At 49.8% G+C, this 18,379-nt stretch overlaps 1 protein-coding gene across 4 annotated transcripts in view; it reads right to left on the bottom strand.

The window, feature by feature from the left end:
* The window catches only part of NHSL2 (NHS like 2), a 407,780-nt gene that overhangs the window by 129,764 nt on the left and 259,637 nt on the right, over positions 1-18,379 (bottom strand). For all 4 annotated transcript variants that reach the window (XM_077465163.1, XM_077465165.1, XM_077465166.1 and 1 more), the window contains exon 3: positions 15,902-16,053. In XM_077465163.1, coding sequence (XP_077321289.1) covers positions 15,902-16,053 — 152 coding nt within the window. The remainder of the gene's footprint in view (positions 1-15,901; positions 16,054-18,379) is intronic.

Consider the following 18,379-nt stretch of genomic DNA (forward strand, 5'->3'; position numbering starts at 1 on the left):
GACGCCTGACCGGGCCACAGACTCTCCAGTTTCTCGCTGGGCACAGGTGTTTGGGCTGGAGGATGTCTGGAGGTGGAAACACCCATCAGATCGCCGGTTTACGTGCCACTCCTCCTCCCACAACACACTCTCCCGTATTGACCTTGTTTACGCTGGTGCCCCCATGCTTCCCAGGGTCCTTGGAATAGAGTTGCTTCCTCGGGGCATCTCTGACCACTCCCCACTGTTGTGTACATTGCAGACCTCTACCCCTCAGAGGGATAGACTATGGCGTTTGTCAAGGTACTGGATTGAACACCCCACTATTGCCTTTGAGATGGGCGGTGAAATCCGGGGATTTTGGGCCTCAAACGTGGGCACGGCTTCTGGGGGGATGGTCTGGGATGCCTTCAAGGCCTATATGAGGGGGTGTTACCTCTCTTCCATTGGTCGGGAGCGTAGGAATGATAGGATCACGGTAGAGGAGGCAGAAGCCAGGGCCCAAGAACTGGAGACCCGATTCACCCTCACGGGTAACCCGCTTACGGCTCAGGATATGAAAGTAGCGTACCGAGAGGTGGTGCTGCTTAGGGTGGCTAAGACAAGCAAACGTCAACTGGCTCAGACGCAGAGGATTTTTGAACAGGGCGAAAAGACGGGGAGGTTGTTGGCCTGGATCTCTAGGGAGCAGGCCCCAATCTCCACTATCCCTCGAATACAGAATAGTGCTGGGACACTGGTGACGGATCCCCTTGCCATTAACGCTTGCTTTGCAGAGTTTTACTCCACCCTTTACTCATCTAGGGTGCAGTACTCGGCGCAGGAGTTAAGTGCTTTTTTAGAGGGGGTGACACTCCCTGCCCTTACTTCTGAGGCCAGGGATGGCCTGGACTCCCCGATCACTCTCGCGGAGGTCCGACTTGCACTGGGGTCCATGCAGCCGGGGAAGACCCCTGGGGAGGATGGGATACCCCCGGAATTTTATAAGCACTACCTGGAGGAGGTGTCAGTTAGAATGGATGATATGCTTACCGCGTCCCTCCGGGAGGGAGATCTTCCTCCATCTATGGCACAAGCCATCATAGTGGTGATCCCTAAACCTGGGAAGGACCCCCAGCTGTGCTCGTCATACCGACCCATCTCCCTGCTCAACTCGGACGCGAAAGTGCTGACCAAAATCCTTGCCAGGCGACTGAATGAGGTTATACTTACCTTGATCCATGAGGATCAGTCTGGCTTTATGCCAGGGAAGGGGACAGATATTAATATTCGCAGGCTTTTTACTGTCTTGGCCTCGGGGGATGCAGAAGGCGGGGAGGAGGTTGTGGCCTCCCTGGACGCGGAGAAGGCCTTCGACTCCGTGGAGTGGGACTATTTGTGGGCAGTCCTCCGTAGATTTGGATTCGGTCCAGCCTTTATCTCGTGGGTCAGGGCGGTGTACAGAGCTCCCACGGCTAGAGTGCGCACGGGTGCGGTCCTCTCCCCGCTCTTTCCCCTCCACAGGGGAACCAGGCAGGGGTGCCCCCTGTCCCCGGGGCTTTTTGCACTGGCAATTGAACCTATGGCGGCTCTCCTCCGCTCCTCTCCTGAGGTTCGGGGTATTGTCCGGGGTCCTTTGCAGGAAAAAGTTTCGTTATACGCTGATGATACCTTGTTGTATCTCAAGGACGACGGAGCCTCCCTACAGGCGGCATTGTCGCATATCGACCGGTTTGGACAGTTCTCGGGTATACGCATAAACTGGGCGAAATCAATTTTATTCCCACTACATGATGGTGCGGGTGGTTCCCAGGTGGATGGGCAACTGCAGAGGGTTTCTCAATTTAAATATCTGGGAGTGGAAATACACAGAGACTTGAAACAATTTATTACTCTTAACCTGAGTCCGGTGGTCACCCAGTTGACCCAGAGGTGTATTGGGTGGAGGTCCTTGCCGCTTTCGCCAGTGGGACGGGTCAATTTAATTAAAATGTCGGTTCTTCCTCGGTTTACCTATCTCTTCCGTCAGACCCCAGTCCACATCCCGCTTAGATTCTTTAAGAAACTAGATGGCATTGTCTCGTCCTTCGTTTGGAATGGTAGGCCCCCTAGAATAGCTAAAACAACCCTCCAACGGCCCCTTGTGCGTGGCGGTCTGGCACTGCCCTGTTTTCTGAAATATTACTGGGCGGCAGTCCTAGTGACTGTCAGGTGGTGGCTCTCCGAGGGCCCAGTCAACCCTGCATCCTCGTTGGAGGCGGCGTTGTTGGGCTCTTATGCGGAACTCTTAAAATATGGGAACTGGTGAACAAAAGGTTGGTGGGCGCAGGGGTGTGGGCCCCGGGGACTCCCCTCTGGGGGAACCCCCGCTTGCCCCATTTTCAATCCATCCCTGATCCGATTGTTTGGGCCAGGCATGGAGTTACAACACTAGGGGACATAGTGTCTCAGGGGCAGCTACTCTCCTTCGATGCTATTAAACAGGCCAGGGACCTCCCGAACCATATGTTTTTCAGATTTCTGCAGTTGCGACACGCCTTCCGATCTCAATTCCCATCTAGAGTAACTCTGGGGATGTCGGCGGTGGAGGAGGCGCTTGGTCCTGCGGGGGGAGGGACGCGCACACTGTCCACGATGTATGCCGTGCTGACCGTATTGGACGAGACTAGGATCTCCCATTTGTTTGAGCTCTGGCACGGTGACATTCCTGAGCTTACTGAGGAGGACTGGGAGGAGGGTTTACAGCAATACCTGACCCTGGCGATTTCTGCAAGGGATAGGTTTATACAATTGAAGTTCCTCCACCGGGTATATTTTTCACCGGCACGCCTGGCAAGGATTTACCCTGACCGATTGACTACCTGCCCTAGATGCAACGAAGATGATGCTGACTTTTTTCACATGGTGTGGTCCTGCCCTGGGGTAGTGGGATTTTGGAGGGGGGTCCTGGCCGATATTAATGCTGTGGGGGAGCTTACGATTCCACTTAGCCCGCTACCTCTCCTGCTGGGTATCTGTGATTTTTTGGATATCTCCTGGGGGAAGAAACTGTTTATTTTTTACACTACACTTTATGCGAGGAAAGCAATACTACTGCAATGGAATCAACCTCTCCCTCCTACTAAACAACTGTGGCAGTCCCTGGTGAACACGGCTTTGCCGCTCTACAAGCTCACATATCTGGGCAGGAACTGCCCTGGGAAATTTGAAAAGATTTGGGTGGCATGGGTTGAGGCGAAGCATTTGACCATTGCTTAGGCTAGGGGGAGTGGGGGGTGGGGGGGGGTTTCCCTTTTTTGTAATTTCTGTGGTTTTTTGTGTGGTGGGGGGAGGTCTCGGGGAGGTTTTGCATTCTATGCTGCAATGATTAGTGACTCTATATACTGTTAAGAACTGTCTGTGCTCTCTATGTGATACAATTTGATTATCTGTCTACTCGAAATATGTATGTACCCTGCTGATGCATGTCTGTTTTCTGTTTTTTTTTTTTTTTTTGTTGGAAACATAAATAAAAATCTTTGTTAAAAAAAAAAACAGCAGTTGGGTAGTTTATATTGTGCTGGAGGCACACACAACTTCCAATAATTCCTGCAGATGGCAATTGGGCTCAAATAGAGAACAGCTATGTAGGTGGATTATAGCGGTATGTACTGGGTACAGAGCACGCAGACAGCGCGCACTATCTCCTAACACTACTGACTGCAAGCTCTATTATTAACGATAGATCACTAGCTATATAGGTTAGGTGAATATCGCGGTGTATACTGCGGTCAGGGCACGCAGACAATAACCAGAAAACAGCAGAGATAAAGGGGTATATACAGATGTATACTGTGCTGTGCTGGAGGCACACACAACTTCCAATAACTCCTGCAGATGGCAATTGGGCTCAAATAGAGAACAGCTATGTAGGTGGATTATAGCGGTATGTACTGGGTACAGAGCACGCAGACAGCACGCACTATCTCCTAACACTACTGACTGCAAGCTCTATTATTAAAGATATATAAATATAGTGAAGTGAATAGTGAATATAGTGGTGTATACTGCGGTCAGAGCACAGACAATAACCACTACACAACAGCAAGATAGGAAATCAGCCAAAAACGATCGGTGTGTACTGTGTTGAAGGTACACAGAACACCCACTGCTTCAGATGCTAACACACTACACGAGGCCGCCTCAATGGCGGCCTTATATAGTGTGGGGCGTGCACTACACAGCCTCAGCTATGATTGGCCACAGGCAGGATGGCTCTCCTCGCTGCTGGCACTGCGATTGGCCAAGCATGCGGGGTCACAGTGCATGCTTGGCCAATCAAAGTTCGGATTTCGCCGAACGGACGAACAGCCAATGTTCGAGTCGAACATACGTTCGACTCGAACACGAAGCTCATCCCTACTAAGGAGTTTAAAAATATATTACAAATACACTATATGGCAAAACCTTTATAGACACCTGACCATCACACCTAAATGAGCTTGGTGGGGGGCGTGGCCTGAGAGAGCATGGAGTAGGACGCATCTCACGGAGCTCCGCTGGATTATCCTACCATCCACAGCATCCTGCACTCTGTAGCCAGCAAATCTTCTCGCTACCTACCTGGTAAGCTGAACATCATGTCGCCATCAAAATCACAGAAGGCCACGGCGGCGAAGCTGGCGCAGTACCGCCATAGAGAATTGGCTGGGCCTGGGGAAGATGGCGGCGGGGAACAGGAGGAGGAAGCGCGGCCTGCTGGAGATACTGCCCTGCTCCTGGAGGCCATCACCCTATGCCGCACTTCTCTTACCTCGCAGATTGAGGATGTTAAGGTGGATATATCCCACCTCCGCCAGGATTTCCACAAGCTCCGTGACTGGGTGAAGACGGCTGAGAATCGCCTGAGCACCGTGGAAGATGCACTGCCACCGTTGCACACCGAGACTGAAGGCCTGCAGCAGCAAATACAGCAACTGTTCTCCAAACATGATGAAATGGAGAACAGGCTCAGGAGATGCAATTTGAGGCTAATTGGCTTACCTGAGGGGGCTGAAGGGAAAGACCCGGCTGGGTTCTTTGAAAAACTGCTAATTGACACCTATGGCAGAGAGGCGTTCTCCCCCATGCTGGCGGTGGAGAGAGCTCACCGAATGCCAGCCAGGCCGCCACCTCAGGGGGCCCCACCGCGCACATTTATAGCCAAGATGCTTAATTTTAAGGACAGAGATACAGCACTGCGACTAACCAGATTGAAGGGTAACATAGAATTCGGCAATGCTAAACTTGCATTCTTCCCTGACTTCTCCTCGGCGGTCCAACGTCGCCGCCGCACCTTCCTGGAGGCCAAGCGTAGGTTGAGGATCCACAATTATAAATACGCCATGATTTTTCAGATCTTTGTTTTTTTACTAGACTTTGGGTCCGTTGTATTTGTTTGGTTTAGGGTTGATGTCCGCATCAGTTTGGGTGGATGCAGGGCGGGGAGGGGGCTGGGGGGAGCAGGGGGAGGTAGTTTTACTTAAGGTTCAGACGGTTAAACCGATATATATGGTACAAAAAGCACGGAATAGGTATAATTGCCAATGGTATGGTAAATCCGGCTGGGTGACCCCGAGGGTAATGTTAACAATAATATGGGTACATTGGACTTGTGACATTGGGATCCCCCCTGATGGAGGGGGAGCCAGGCCTCACTGTCTGATGGACTGTCTCTTGACATGTGTTTGGTATAAGTTATGGCATCACTAAAGTTTCTTACGTGGAACGTGAGAGGGCTGCGTGATAAAATTAAGCGTGCAGCGGCTTTCACAGTTCTTAAAAGGTGCAGAGTGGACGTGGTAGTGCTGGTTGAAACCCATGTGGAAGGGAGACTTCAGATGGCGCTACGTCGCCCATGGGTGGGTTGGGGATATCATTCAACCTACACTTCCCACTCAAGGACTTGATAGCCAAAATGGTTCATTTTGAACTAGGGGAAATTGAGACTGACCCGTTTGGTCGCTATGTCTTTATAAATGCAAAGTTTTATGGTGAACCCATGCTTGTTCTGGCCTGTTATGTGCCTCCTTCATTCTGCACCTCAGTCCTCTCAGCGGGTTTCTCCTTTATGTCAAAATATGCCGCAACACCGGCAGTGTGGCTGGGGGATTTTAATGCTACTATGAATAATTCCCTGGACCGATTTCATTCCTCCCACAACAGGTCGGCCTCCTCTGGAGGTAGTGTTTTGTCCAAAATTAATGACTTCCTTCCAGATGGTGGACACGTGGTGGCACAGGTTCCCTTCTGCTTGTGCCTTCTCGTGTTTCTCCCCCTCTCATGATACCCTGTCCAGGATAGATTATATTTTTGTTTCGCAGATTCTCACCCCTAGATTACTTGAAGCATCCTTTGGACTCCGGACCTTGTCGGACCATAGTCCATATCAAATATCTCTTTGTGCCCGTGAATAAACCTAAACGGGCGTGGCGTTTTAATCCCTTCTGGCTCACTCTCTTACCTGAGGAGGATGAGATTGGGATGCAATGGGATAAATTCTTTGCTTATAATCAGAGGCGGCTCTCTAATTAGGCAAATTAGGCGGTCGCCTAAGGCCTTGCGCTCACAGGGGCCTCGTGGCCGCCTAGTTTGCCTAATTAAAGAGCTGTGCTGATGGCAGATCCCTCCTAAGCACAGTGCTGAGTCTGCTCACCGGTACATTGAGAGATAGCAGGCTGTTTACTGGGTGATCGGAGCTCAGTCAGGTAGAGCTGCTCAGAGCCAGCGCTGACACTTCCATCCTCACAAGCAGGAGAGGAGAGAGCTGCTAATGCTGCTGCTCCTCTTTCTTCCACCCACTTCTTCTGTCAGGCCCCGCTGACCCATCAGGGAATGAAGCCAGTGTCGTACCAAGTCCCAAACATCCGGCACTGCGCTCCACTCAATGAGGATTCTTAACTGTGCCAGTCTGTTCCTCAGCTCGGCGGCTCTCTCCCCGCCTGCCTTAGTAAACCTTTTTGCCTCTGCTGCAGTGCTCAGCCGCTGTATACATAGTGATGAGAAATCGGTAGAACCGCACCACCTCTCAGCTCCACCCTCCCCAACTTCGGCTCTCACGGAATCTTATTCCTGCCGGTAAGGCAATATAAATGATGTAGATCATAAAGAGGGAAATAGGTCTCTGGAGGGGTACTCTGATGTAAGGGGTATCCTTCTTTCCTTCCTCTCCTTCCTTCCTCTTCCTTACTCACTTATCCTCCCCCTGTGCTGTGCCCTCCTGCTCCCTCCTTTACCTTACTCTCTTGTCCTGTGCCCACTTACCCTCCCCTGTACTGTACCATCCTGCCCCGGTACTGTGCCCACTTACCCTCCCCCTGTGCTGTGCCCTCCTGCCCCGGTACTGTGCCCACATGCCCTTCCCCTGTGCTGTACCCTCCTGCCCCGGTACTGTGCCCACTTACCCTCCCCTGTACTGTACCCTCCTGCCCTGGTACTATGCCCATTTACCCTCCCCCTGTGCTGTGCCCTCCTGCCCCAGTACTGTGCCCACTTACCCTCCCGTGCTGTGCCCTCCTGCTCTCTGTACTGTTCCCACTTATCCCCCCCGTTCTGTGCCCTCCTGCTCCCCTGGTACTGTACCCTCCTACACCCTGTATTGTCCACTTACCCTCCCCCTGTACTGCACCGTCCTGCCCCCCCTGTACGGTGCTCACTTATCCTCCCCTGTACTGTGCCCTCCTGCTCCCCTGGTACTGTACCCTCCTGCCCCCTGTACTGTGCCCACTTACCCTCCCCCTGTGATGGAGCCCTCCTACCCCCTGTACTGTGCACACTTACCCTCCCCCCGTGCTGTGCCTTCCTACTCCCCCTGTACTGTTCCCTTCTGCCCCCTGTACTATGCCCACTTACCCTCCACTATACTGTACCCACTTACCCTCCTGCCGCCTGTACTGTGCTGACTTACCGACCCCATGTGCTGTACCCTCCTACCCCCTGTACTGTGCCCACTTATCCTCCTCCCTGTGCCGTGCCCTCCTGCTCCCCCTGTACTGTTCCCTTCTGCCCCCTGTACTATGCCCACTTACCCTCCACTGTACTGTACCCACTTACCCTCCCCCCTGTGCTGAGCCCTCCTGCTCCCTCCTTTACTATACCCTCCTGTCCTCTGTACTGTGCCCACTTACCCTCCCTCCCTGTGCCCTCCTGCCCCCTGTAAAGAGCCCGCTTACCGTCCCCCCTGTGCTGTACCCTCCTGCCCCCTGTACTGTGCCCACTTACCCTCCCTCCCTGTGCTGAGCCCTCCTGCCCCCTGTACTGTGCCCACATACCCTCCCCCTCTGCTGTGCCCTCCTGCCCCCTGTACTGTGCCCACTTACCCTCCCCCTGTGCTGTGCCCTCCTGCTCCCCCTGTACTGTACCCTCCTGCCCCCTGTACTGTGCCCACTTACCCTCCCCTGTGCTGTGCCCTCCTGCCCCCTGTACTGGGCCCACTTACCCTCCCACTGTGCTGTTCCTTCCTGTTCCTCCTGTACTGTACTCTCATGCCCCCTGTGCTGTGCCCACTTACCCTCCTTCCTGTGCTGTGCCCCCCTGCTCCCCCTGTACTGTACCTCCCTGCCCCCTGTACTGTGCTCACTTACCCTCCCCACTGTGCTGTGCCTTCCTGCTCCCCCTGTACTGTAGCCTCCTGCCACCTGTACTGTGCTTACTTACCCTCCCCCTGTGCTGTGCCCTCCTACCCCCTGTACTGTGCCCACTTCCCCTTCCCCCGTGCTGTGCCTTCCTGCTCCCCCTGTACTGTACCCTCCTGCCCCCTGCACTGTGCCCACTTACTGTCCCCCTTTGCTGTACCCTCCTGCCCCCTGTACTGTGCTCATTTACCCTCCTTCCTGTGCCGTGCCCTCCTGCCCCCTGTACTGTTTCCACTTACCCCCCGTTATGTGCCTTCCTGCCCCCCCTGTACTGTACCCTCCTGCCCCCTGTAATATGCCCACTTACCCTCCACTGTACTGTGCCCACTTACCCTCCACCCTGTGCTGTGCCCCCCTGCTCCCTCCTTTACTATACCCTCCTGTCCTCTGTACTGTGCCCACTTACCCTCCCTCTCTGTGCCCTTCTGCCCCCTGTACTGAGCCCACTTACCCTCCCCCTGTGCCCTCCTGCCCCCTGCTCTGTGCCCACTTACCCTCCCCCTGTGCTGTGCCCTCCTACTCCCTGTACTGTGCCCACTTACTGTCCCCCTGTGCTGTACCCTCCTGCCCCCTGTACTGTGCCCACTTACCCTCCTCCCTGTTCCGTGCCCTCCTGCTCCCCCTGTACTGTTACCTCCTGCCCCCCATACTGTGTCCACTTACCCCCGTTCTGTGCCTTCCTGCCCCCCTGTACTGCACCCTCCTGCACTATGCCCACTTACCCTCCACTGTACTGTGCCCACTTACCCTCCCCCTGTGCTGTGCCCTCCTGCTCCCTCCTTTACTATACCCTCATGCCCCCTGTACTGTGCCCACTTACCCTCCCTACCTGTGCTGTGCCCTCCTGCCCCCTGTACTGTGCCCACTTACCCTTCCCCTGTACTGTGTCCTGCTCCCCCCTGTACTGTGTCCAATTACCCTCCAGTTCATTTTTATCACTTGAATTATTTTTCCCATTATGGGTCTGAGTGGGGCCTCGTGCCTATGTTTTGCCTAAGGCCCCACAAAGTCTAGAGCCGCCTCTGCTTATAATGATCACTCAGCGAGTCCCTCGATTGTCTGGGAGGCTTTCAAACTCCACGCACGTGCAACTCTAGTCTCCCGCATAAACAAGATCAAGGAAAGGGCTATAGAAAGATTAGAGGTGGAGGTCGAGAGGTTAACTGAGGCAGAACACAATCTCATGCAGGATCCTTCGCCCACTAACGCAGCCCATCTTAGGCTTCAAACTAGAGTAGTAGAACCCATACAATATGAGAAGGCTAAACGGAAACAGTTTTTTCTCAGGCAGTCGTTTTTTGAACATGGGGAAAAAGCGGGCAAGCTACTATCATACCTGTCCCGTGGAGAGGATAGACCCCCAGTGGTTATCTCCCTGCACGGCCCGGGAGGTGCCCAGCTGACAGACCCACCTGAGGTGACACTTAAGTTTAGGGAGTTTTTCTCAGCCCCCGGATAGTGGTCCTGTGGATGAGTTTCTGGGCATGGTGGATCTTCCTCAGCTGACAGCGGAACAAGCCGCTATTCTAGAGGCACCGCTGGCGGTGGATGAAATTACCACAGCCATTGCGGCCTTTGCGCGCTCCAAGGCCCCAGGCTCAGATGGATTGCCGATAGAGTTTTATGCCCAGTTCTCTGAAACCCTCGTCCCTAAACTATTGCTGTTATATAATCATCTTTTCCAGACATTTGAGTTACCTGCATCCATTAGAGAACCCACTATAGTCCTGATACCTAAATCGGGGAATGACCCCTTATTCCCGGAATCTTATTGCCCGATATCACTGCTGCAAGTAGATATCAAGATACTGGCAAAAGTCCTTGCCCTACGCCTCAATCAGGTTATACTTTCACTTATCCACCCTGATCAAGGGGGCTTTATGCCGGGGCGCAACACGTCCTTTAATTTTAGGAGGTTCTTCATTAACCTACAGGCAGAACATGAGGAGGTGGGTACGCGAGTAGTTGTGTCTCTTGACACAGCGAAAGCATTTGATTCCGTAGAATTTCCCTATTTGTGGAAGTGTCTACAGGGGTACGGGTTTGGTACAAATTATCTCAAATGGGTACAGCTCCTCTATCATGCTCCCAGGGCTAGGGTGGTGGCGAACGGATGGCCCTCCACGATCTTTAGTCTTGGTAGAGACAGGGCTGCCCGCTGTCCCCGCTCTTATACACTCTGGCTGCAGAGCCTTTAGCTGTGGCTATTAGAGCGGACCCAGAGATCAGGGGACTGAAAGTGGGACGAGTTATAGAGAAGATCAGTCTCTATGCAGACGATACGTTGCTGCACCTTGCGGACTCAGAGTCATCGCTAGCTAAAGCACTACTACATATAGAGCAATTTGGAGCATTTTCAGGCCTAAAAATGAATTGGGACAAGTCCCAGATACTGCCGCTAGATGCCTCCCCCCCCCCCGCGTACTCTTCTAGCACTCTCCCTCTTCAAAGAGTTGCTACGCTTAACCACTTAAGGACCAGGCCTCTTTTTCAGACTTGGTGTTTACATGTTTAAAACAGTTTTTTTTTGCTAGAAAATTACTTAGAACCCCCAAACATTTTATATTGTTTTTTTCTAACACGCTAGAGAATAAAATGGCGGTCATTGAAATACTTTTTTTCACACCGTATTTGCGCAGCGGTCTTACAAGCGCACTTTTTTTGGAAAAAATTCACTTTTTTGAATAAAAAAATAAGACAACAGTAAAATTAGCCCATTCTTTTTAATATTGTGAAAGATAATGGTACGCCAAGTAAATTGATACCCAACATGTCACGCTTCAAAATTGCGCCCGCTCGTGGAATGGTGTCAAACTTTTAGCCTAAAAAATCTCCATAAGCGACATTTAAAAAATTCTACAGGTTGCATTTTTTGCATTACAGAGGAGGTCTAGGGCTAGAATTATTGCTCTCGCTCTACCGATCGCGGTGATACCTCACATGTGTGGTTTGACCACCGTTTTCATATGCGGGCGCTACTCACGTATGCGCTCGCTTCTGTGCGCAAGCTCGTCATGACGGGGTGTTTTTAAAATTTTTAAATTTTTTTTCTTATTTATTTTAATTGATTTTATTTATTTTTACACTGTTTAAAAAAAAAATGGATCACTTTTATTCCTATAGAAAAAAGCATGACAGGTCCTCTTAAATATGAGATCTAGGGTCAAAAAGTCCTCAGATCTCATATTTGGGCTAAAATGCAACAAAAAAAATAAAAGAAAAAATAAAAATAAAAGAAAAAATGACATTTAAAAAAAATATACCTTTAAGAGGTATGGGCGGAAGGGACATTTTGACGTCGCTTCTGCCCTCCTATGGTATAGAGACGAGTGGGGGCCATCTTAGCTTCACTCGTCTCCATACCCAGCTAACGAAAGGACCCGATCGCCTCCGCCGCTACCGACGGCTCCGGTAAGCGGCGGAAGGTGCGGGAGGGCGGCGAAAGGGGGGTGGCACCTCTCCCGCCGCCGATAGCGGTGATCTCGTGGCGAATCCGCCACGGAGACCACCGTTATCGTACAGCCGACCAGCGCCTGGAGAGATGGATATCTCGGTTGTGGCAGCAGCTGCTGCCGTTACCGAGATATCCCTCTTCAAAAATAGGACGTACATCGGCGTGCGCTGGTCGGCAAGTGGTTAAATATTTAGGATTGCAAATCTCCAGAACCCCAAGTGATTATATTGCCCTTAATATTGAACCCCTTTTCACTATGATTAGAAGTAAAACACACGCATGGTTCTGCCTCCCCCTTGGAGTGTGGGGGTGCATTAATCTTATAAAAATGATTATTTTACCTAAAGTACTATATGTCCTCTGGCATTCCCCGATCTATCTTTCCTTAAAATATTTTAAGAAAATAGAGGCCCTCCTGGGTCCATTTGTATGGGGGCAAAATAGACATAAACTCCATTGGCAGGTTCTAAAGTGTCCAACAGATAGGGGAGGCACGGCACTACCGGACTTTAACCATTATTACATCGCAGCGCAGCTCTCTCAATTTTTCCATTTGGATAAATCCGATGGGGAACGATTTATGACATTGATCTGCCCCAAGTGGGACCGACAAACAGGAGACCCCCTATATGCTATTACCGCAGGTTTGGGAGCCTACGGCTTGGGGGGAGCACCTGCTCCAGTCCTGCAACAGTACAGACGTATCTGGGATATAGCATCCCACAGATTGGGGACCCTGACATATAATGATTTTACACCTTTGTGGGCCAATAAACATATGCATGAATTTCTTGCTCTTCAAGGACAGGAGGTATGGAGAAAGCAAGGCATATACTATTTACAGCACTTACTCATAGATGGGGCCCTTAAGACCTTTGGTCGAGTACGGGAAGAATTTGGGATCCATAATAGAATGCACTTTTCATACATGCAGATACAACACGTGGCCTCAACGCAATTCTCAAGAGGGAGATACCCACAGCCCACTCCTAATCCTATCATGTCTGTAGCCAGAAGTGAAGACCCTAAAGGCCTTATCTCCTCCTATTATGCTATGTTGTCTACTCCTGTAGCAAGCAAATGTGCATATGCCCCCAAATCACGCTGGGAATGAGATCTAGGTCCCATGGAAGATGGTGAATGGGAGGAGGCGCTGGAGACAAGCAGGGAGGTCTCCCCCAAGTTGCCGGATAGATTGTCCCAAATTTATATAGTACACAGAGCCTATCTTACCCCTTTTAGAACCATAATATATAGAAAGAACTTCCCACTCACCTGCCCAATGTGTAAACTAAATACGGGTACCTTCTTCCACCTCCTCTGGTCCTGCCCCCGAATTCAGGGATTTTGGGAACAAGTAGTGCACATTCTGCACGATAACATGGGTACACCTGTGGGATTAGACCCCAAACAATGCCTCCTAGGTATCTACCCTGAGGAGCCTACTAGACACACCAAAACATTTATGCAGGAGACTCTGTTCTCAGCTAGAAAACTCATTGCCAGAAAGTGGATGAGACCTACTCCCCCAATGTTGGCAAAGTGGAAACGGACATCAATCTTACTCTTCTCTACAAAAAGTGTATGTATAACAGAGGTTTGCAGGCCAAATATTACAAAGTATGGGACAAATGGCTAAATGATGCAGACTCGTGTGGGTAGACATACGATGCATATACCATCATGGGCTAGCTGGTCAGAATTGGGCTATATTCATCATTTCCATATCTGATGCATAGATATTGCCCTCTTATGGGATCACCAATGATCAATGTATACTGTGTTGCAGTATTATACCGTGTTGCAAGTGCTTCTTATTATTGTATATTTACGTATTGTACACCGTGCTTTGACTGTCTGTACCTTGGTTTAATAAAGAACGTTGTTATAAAAAAAAAACGCACTTGTTGGTCATCTTTATACAACTTCTTCTGGGAAGGCTATCTACAAAGGGTGTCCTTGGGAATTTTTGCCCATTCAGCCAAAATAATATTTGTGAGGTCAGGTACCAAAGGTGAGGTCAGGTACCAAAGGTGTTTAGTAGGGTTAGCGTCAGAGTTTCTCAAAGATGTTCAGTAGGGTTGAGGTTCTGTAAAGGTCCCTTGAGCTCCATCACACCAAACTCCTTAAGCCATGTCTTTCTGGTGATGGTTTTGTACACAGGGGCAAAATCAGGCTGGAACGGAAAAGGACCTTTACCGAACTGTTAACACAAAGTTGGAACCATGCAATTGTCTAAAATGTCTTTGTATAATGTAGAATTAACAGTCCCTTTCATTAGAAGCACCAGAACTCAATCACGTAGAGGTCCAGTACTAAGGTTGGATGAGAAGACCTCACAATCGACATTCCAATTCATCTCAAAGGTGGTCAGAAGGGTTGAGGTTCTGTAAAGCTCACTTGGGTTCCATCACACCTAACTACTTAAAGAGGAAGTAAACCCTGATGGTGCCTGTCTTCGGGCAAATATCTCCTAAACCATATAGGTTTAGGAGATATTTCTTGGACCTACAGGTAAGCCTTAATCTAGGCTTACCTGTAGGTCAAAGTGGTTTGTAAGGGTTTACAACCACTTTAAACCATGTCTTTATGGAGATGGTTTTGTACACAGGGGCAAAATCAGGCTGGAACGGAAAAGGACCTTTACCAAACTGTTAACACAAAGTTGGAACCATGCAATTGTCTAAAATGTTTTTGTATAATGTAGGATTGCATGAGAAGACCTCACAATTGACATTCCAATTAATCTCAAAGGTGGTCAGTAGGGTTGAGGTCAGGGCTCTGTGCAACTCACTTGAGTTCCTCCACACCAAGCTGGTTAAAATGTTTTTATGGAGCTGACTTTGTTCCCCGGGGCACAGTCATGTTGGAATGGAAAAGAACCCTGACCAAACTGTTACCACAAGGTTGGAACCACACACAAATGTCTTTGTATAATGTAGTATTAACAGTCCCCTTCACTAGAAACACCAGAATGCAATAATTTAGAGCAGGGGTCTCCAAACTTTCTAAACAGAGGGCCAGTTTGCTATCCTTCAAACTTTAGGGAGGTCAGACTGTGGCCAGTGGGAGTAGAAATTTTCCTGGAGTCAGTGGGCGTAAACAATTAATCTTTCATATTGGGGGGGGGCGGGGAATAGTAACCCGTCATTGATGTCAGTGGGAGGAATCGTTACCCCATTGTTGGTTTCAGTGGGAAGAATAGTGTCCCATCATTGGTGTCAGTGGGAGGAATAGTGCCCCATTTTTTGTGTCAGTGGGAGAAATAGTGCCCCGTCATTGGTGTCAGCGGGAGGAGTAGTACCCCATCATTAGTGTCAGTGGGAGGAATAGTATCCCCCATCGTTAGTATCAGTGGGAAGAATAGTTTCCCATCATTGGTGTCAGTGGGAGGAAGTGTCTCATCGTCTATGTCAGTGGGAGGAATAGTGCCCCATTATTGATGTCAGTGGAATAAATCGTGCCCCATCGTTGGTATCAGTGGGAGGAATAATGCCCCATTGTTAATGTCAATAAAAAAAATAGTGCCCCATTGCTAATGTCAGTAGTAGGAATTATCCCCCATTATTGGTGTTGTGGTAGGAATAGTGCCCCAGGGGCCAGATAAGGGCAGGCAACGGGCCGTAACCAGCCCCGGGCCGCAGTTTGGAGACTACTGATTTAGAGTGATGTTCACATCTTTGGCTGTATAGTGTATCTTAATATTCAAATACATCTTTTAACTCAATGATTACAGTAGTATGACATCAGGATTGTCATAGTTCTATTCAAGACTCCATTTAATAGATATGTTCCATATATGGATGGTAGGCCCTTTGGAAGTATTCTGGGTACTCACCAGGTAGACAAATTCAAGCCTCCTGGGGTTACTTTTTGTGGGAGTTTCTGGAGGAAGTGTTGCAGATTGTGACAATGCAGAGTAACGGAAGGTCTGCCCTGTGGCTTTAGTATCTAAATAACGATCTTCAAATTCTTCTGCAAAACAGTCAGCTGTAAAGAGAGAGAAAGGTACAAGTTTAAGTCCCACGCTCATGCCTTCCATGAGTTGTCTTTTTGGTTCATTTATGAATAAACATATTAACCACTTAAGCCCCGGAACCCTTTTGCTGGCCAAAGACCAGAGCACCTTTTACGATTCGGCGCTGCGCCACTTTAACTGACAATTGTGTGGTCATGCGACGTGGCTCCCAAACAAAATTGAGGTCCTTTTTTTTCCACAAATACAGCTTTCTTTTGGTGGTATTTGATCACCCCTGCGGTTTTTATTTTTTGTGCTATAAACAAAAAAGAGTTTTTTTGAAAAAAACACATTCTTTTTTACATTTTGCTATAATAAATATCCCCCAAAAATATATTAAAAAAAAATTTCCCTCAATTTATCTGGAGGAAACTGTTGTATAATAATGCCAAAAATGACAACACAGAACCTACACTGACAATCTTATAAGAAGTAATATAAAGATCTTGCATTGAAGCTGCCTAGTACTATTATGGACACAAACATAGATCCTCCTTCCAAATATATGTTCTCTATTATAGCTGACCTCCGGCCTACCTTCAGTCTTGCACAGTTGTGCTGGCTCCTCTCCTGGACTGAAATGCCAGGAGCCTCTCACAGTGTGCAGTAGAAACTGCGGCAAGTCAGATAGAGCCGCCTCATTCCATGGCTGGAGGATGTCCAGCAATGGGTGCTCAACCTGTGGTCCTGCAGCTGTTCCAACTACAAGTCTTATCATGCCTCTGTCTTTGGGTGTTATGCTTGCAACTGCCAGTGGCTTGCAATGCCTCATGGGACTTGTAGTTCCGCAACATCTGGAGGGCCACAGGTTGAGCACCCATAGGCCTCTTTCCTCGCCAGCCTGACTGTGCCTGGCCTGCCCCTTTCATTCATTGGATTTTAGTTCCTTTAATCATGGAGACTCAGTGTAGGGTTGCCACCTTTTCATCAAGCTAAACCCAGACATTTTAGCGGTGGGCAGCAATTTTCTTTTTTCTGCAGTTTACACTATAGGATTGTAAAAGACCTGGGGAATCTTTGGGTGCCCCAAAAAGAGTAATACTGCAACGCATGTAGCATTCCATGATGAACAGTGGGTGTGGCCAAATTGTGTTAATAATGGGAGAAGCTTAAGGTGAGTAGTTTAATCAAACAAGGTCCGTCTGTCCCCCAGTACAGTCCTCCTCCCCCAGGTCAGTCTGTATCCCAGTACAGTCCCCCCCCCCCCAGGTCAGTCAGTCCTCTGGTATAATCCCTCCTTGGTCAGTCTGTCCTCCAGTATAATCCCCGCAGGTCAGTCTGTCCCCCAGTATAATCCCTCAGATCAGTCTGTCCTCCAGTATAATCCCCCAGATCAGTCTGTCCACCAGTATAACCCCCCCCCAGATCAGTCTGCCCCCCTCAGTATAATCTCCCAGGTCAGTCTGTCCCCCAGTATAATTCCCCCAGGCCAGTCTGTCCCCCAAGTATAATCCCCCCAGGTCAGTCTGTCCCCCTAGTATAATCCCCCCAGGTCAGTCTGTCCCCCCAGCATAATCCCCCCAGATCATCTGTCCCCCAGTACAGTCCCCTTCCCGAAGTCAGTCTGTACCCCAGTACAGTCCCCCCCAGGTCAGTCTGTCCTCCAGTATAATCCCTCCTTGGTCAGTCTGTCCTCCAGTATAATCCCTTATTGGTCAGTCTGTCCTCCAGTATAATCTCCACAGGTCAGTGTGTGTCCCAGTATTTCCCCCCTAGGTCAGTTTGTCCCCCAATATAATCTCCCCAGGTCAGTCTGTCCCCCAGTATAATCCCCCAGATCAGTCTGTCCCCCAGTATAATCCCCCAGATCAGTCTGTCCCCTCAGTATAATCCCCCATGGTCAGTCTGTCCTCCAGTATAATCCCTCCTTGGTCAGTCTGTCCTCCAGTATAATATGATTTCACTGCACACTGTGAGCCTCTCACAGTGTGCAGTAGAGACTGCGGCAAGTCAGACAGAGCTGCCTCATTCCCTGGCTGGAGGATGTCCGGCAATGGGTGCTCAACCTGTGGTCCTGCAGCTGTTCCAACTACAAGTCCCATCATGCCTCTGTCTTTGGGAGTTATGCTTGCAGCTGCCAATGGCTTGCAATGCCTCATGGGACTTGTAGTTCCGCAACATCTAGAGGGCCACAGGTTGAGCACCTATAGGCCTCTTTCCTTGCCAGCCTGACTGTGCCTGGCCTGCCCCTTTCATTCATTGGATTTTAGTTCCTTTAATCATGGAGGCTCAGCGTAGGGTTGCCACCTTTTCATCAAACTAAACCCAGACATTTTAGCGGTGTGCAGCAATTTTCCT

Source organism: Lithobates pipiens, unplaced genomic scaffold (assembly GCF_037356315.1).
Source record: "Lithobates pipiens isolate NorthernLeopardFrog02 unplaced genomic scaffold, aLitPip1_a1.2 Scaffold_1, whole genome shotgun sequence".
NCBI classification, from domain to species: domain Eukaryota; kingdom Metazoa; phylum Chordata; class Amphibia; order Anura; family Ranidae; genus Lithobates; species Lithobates pipiens.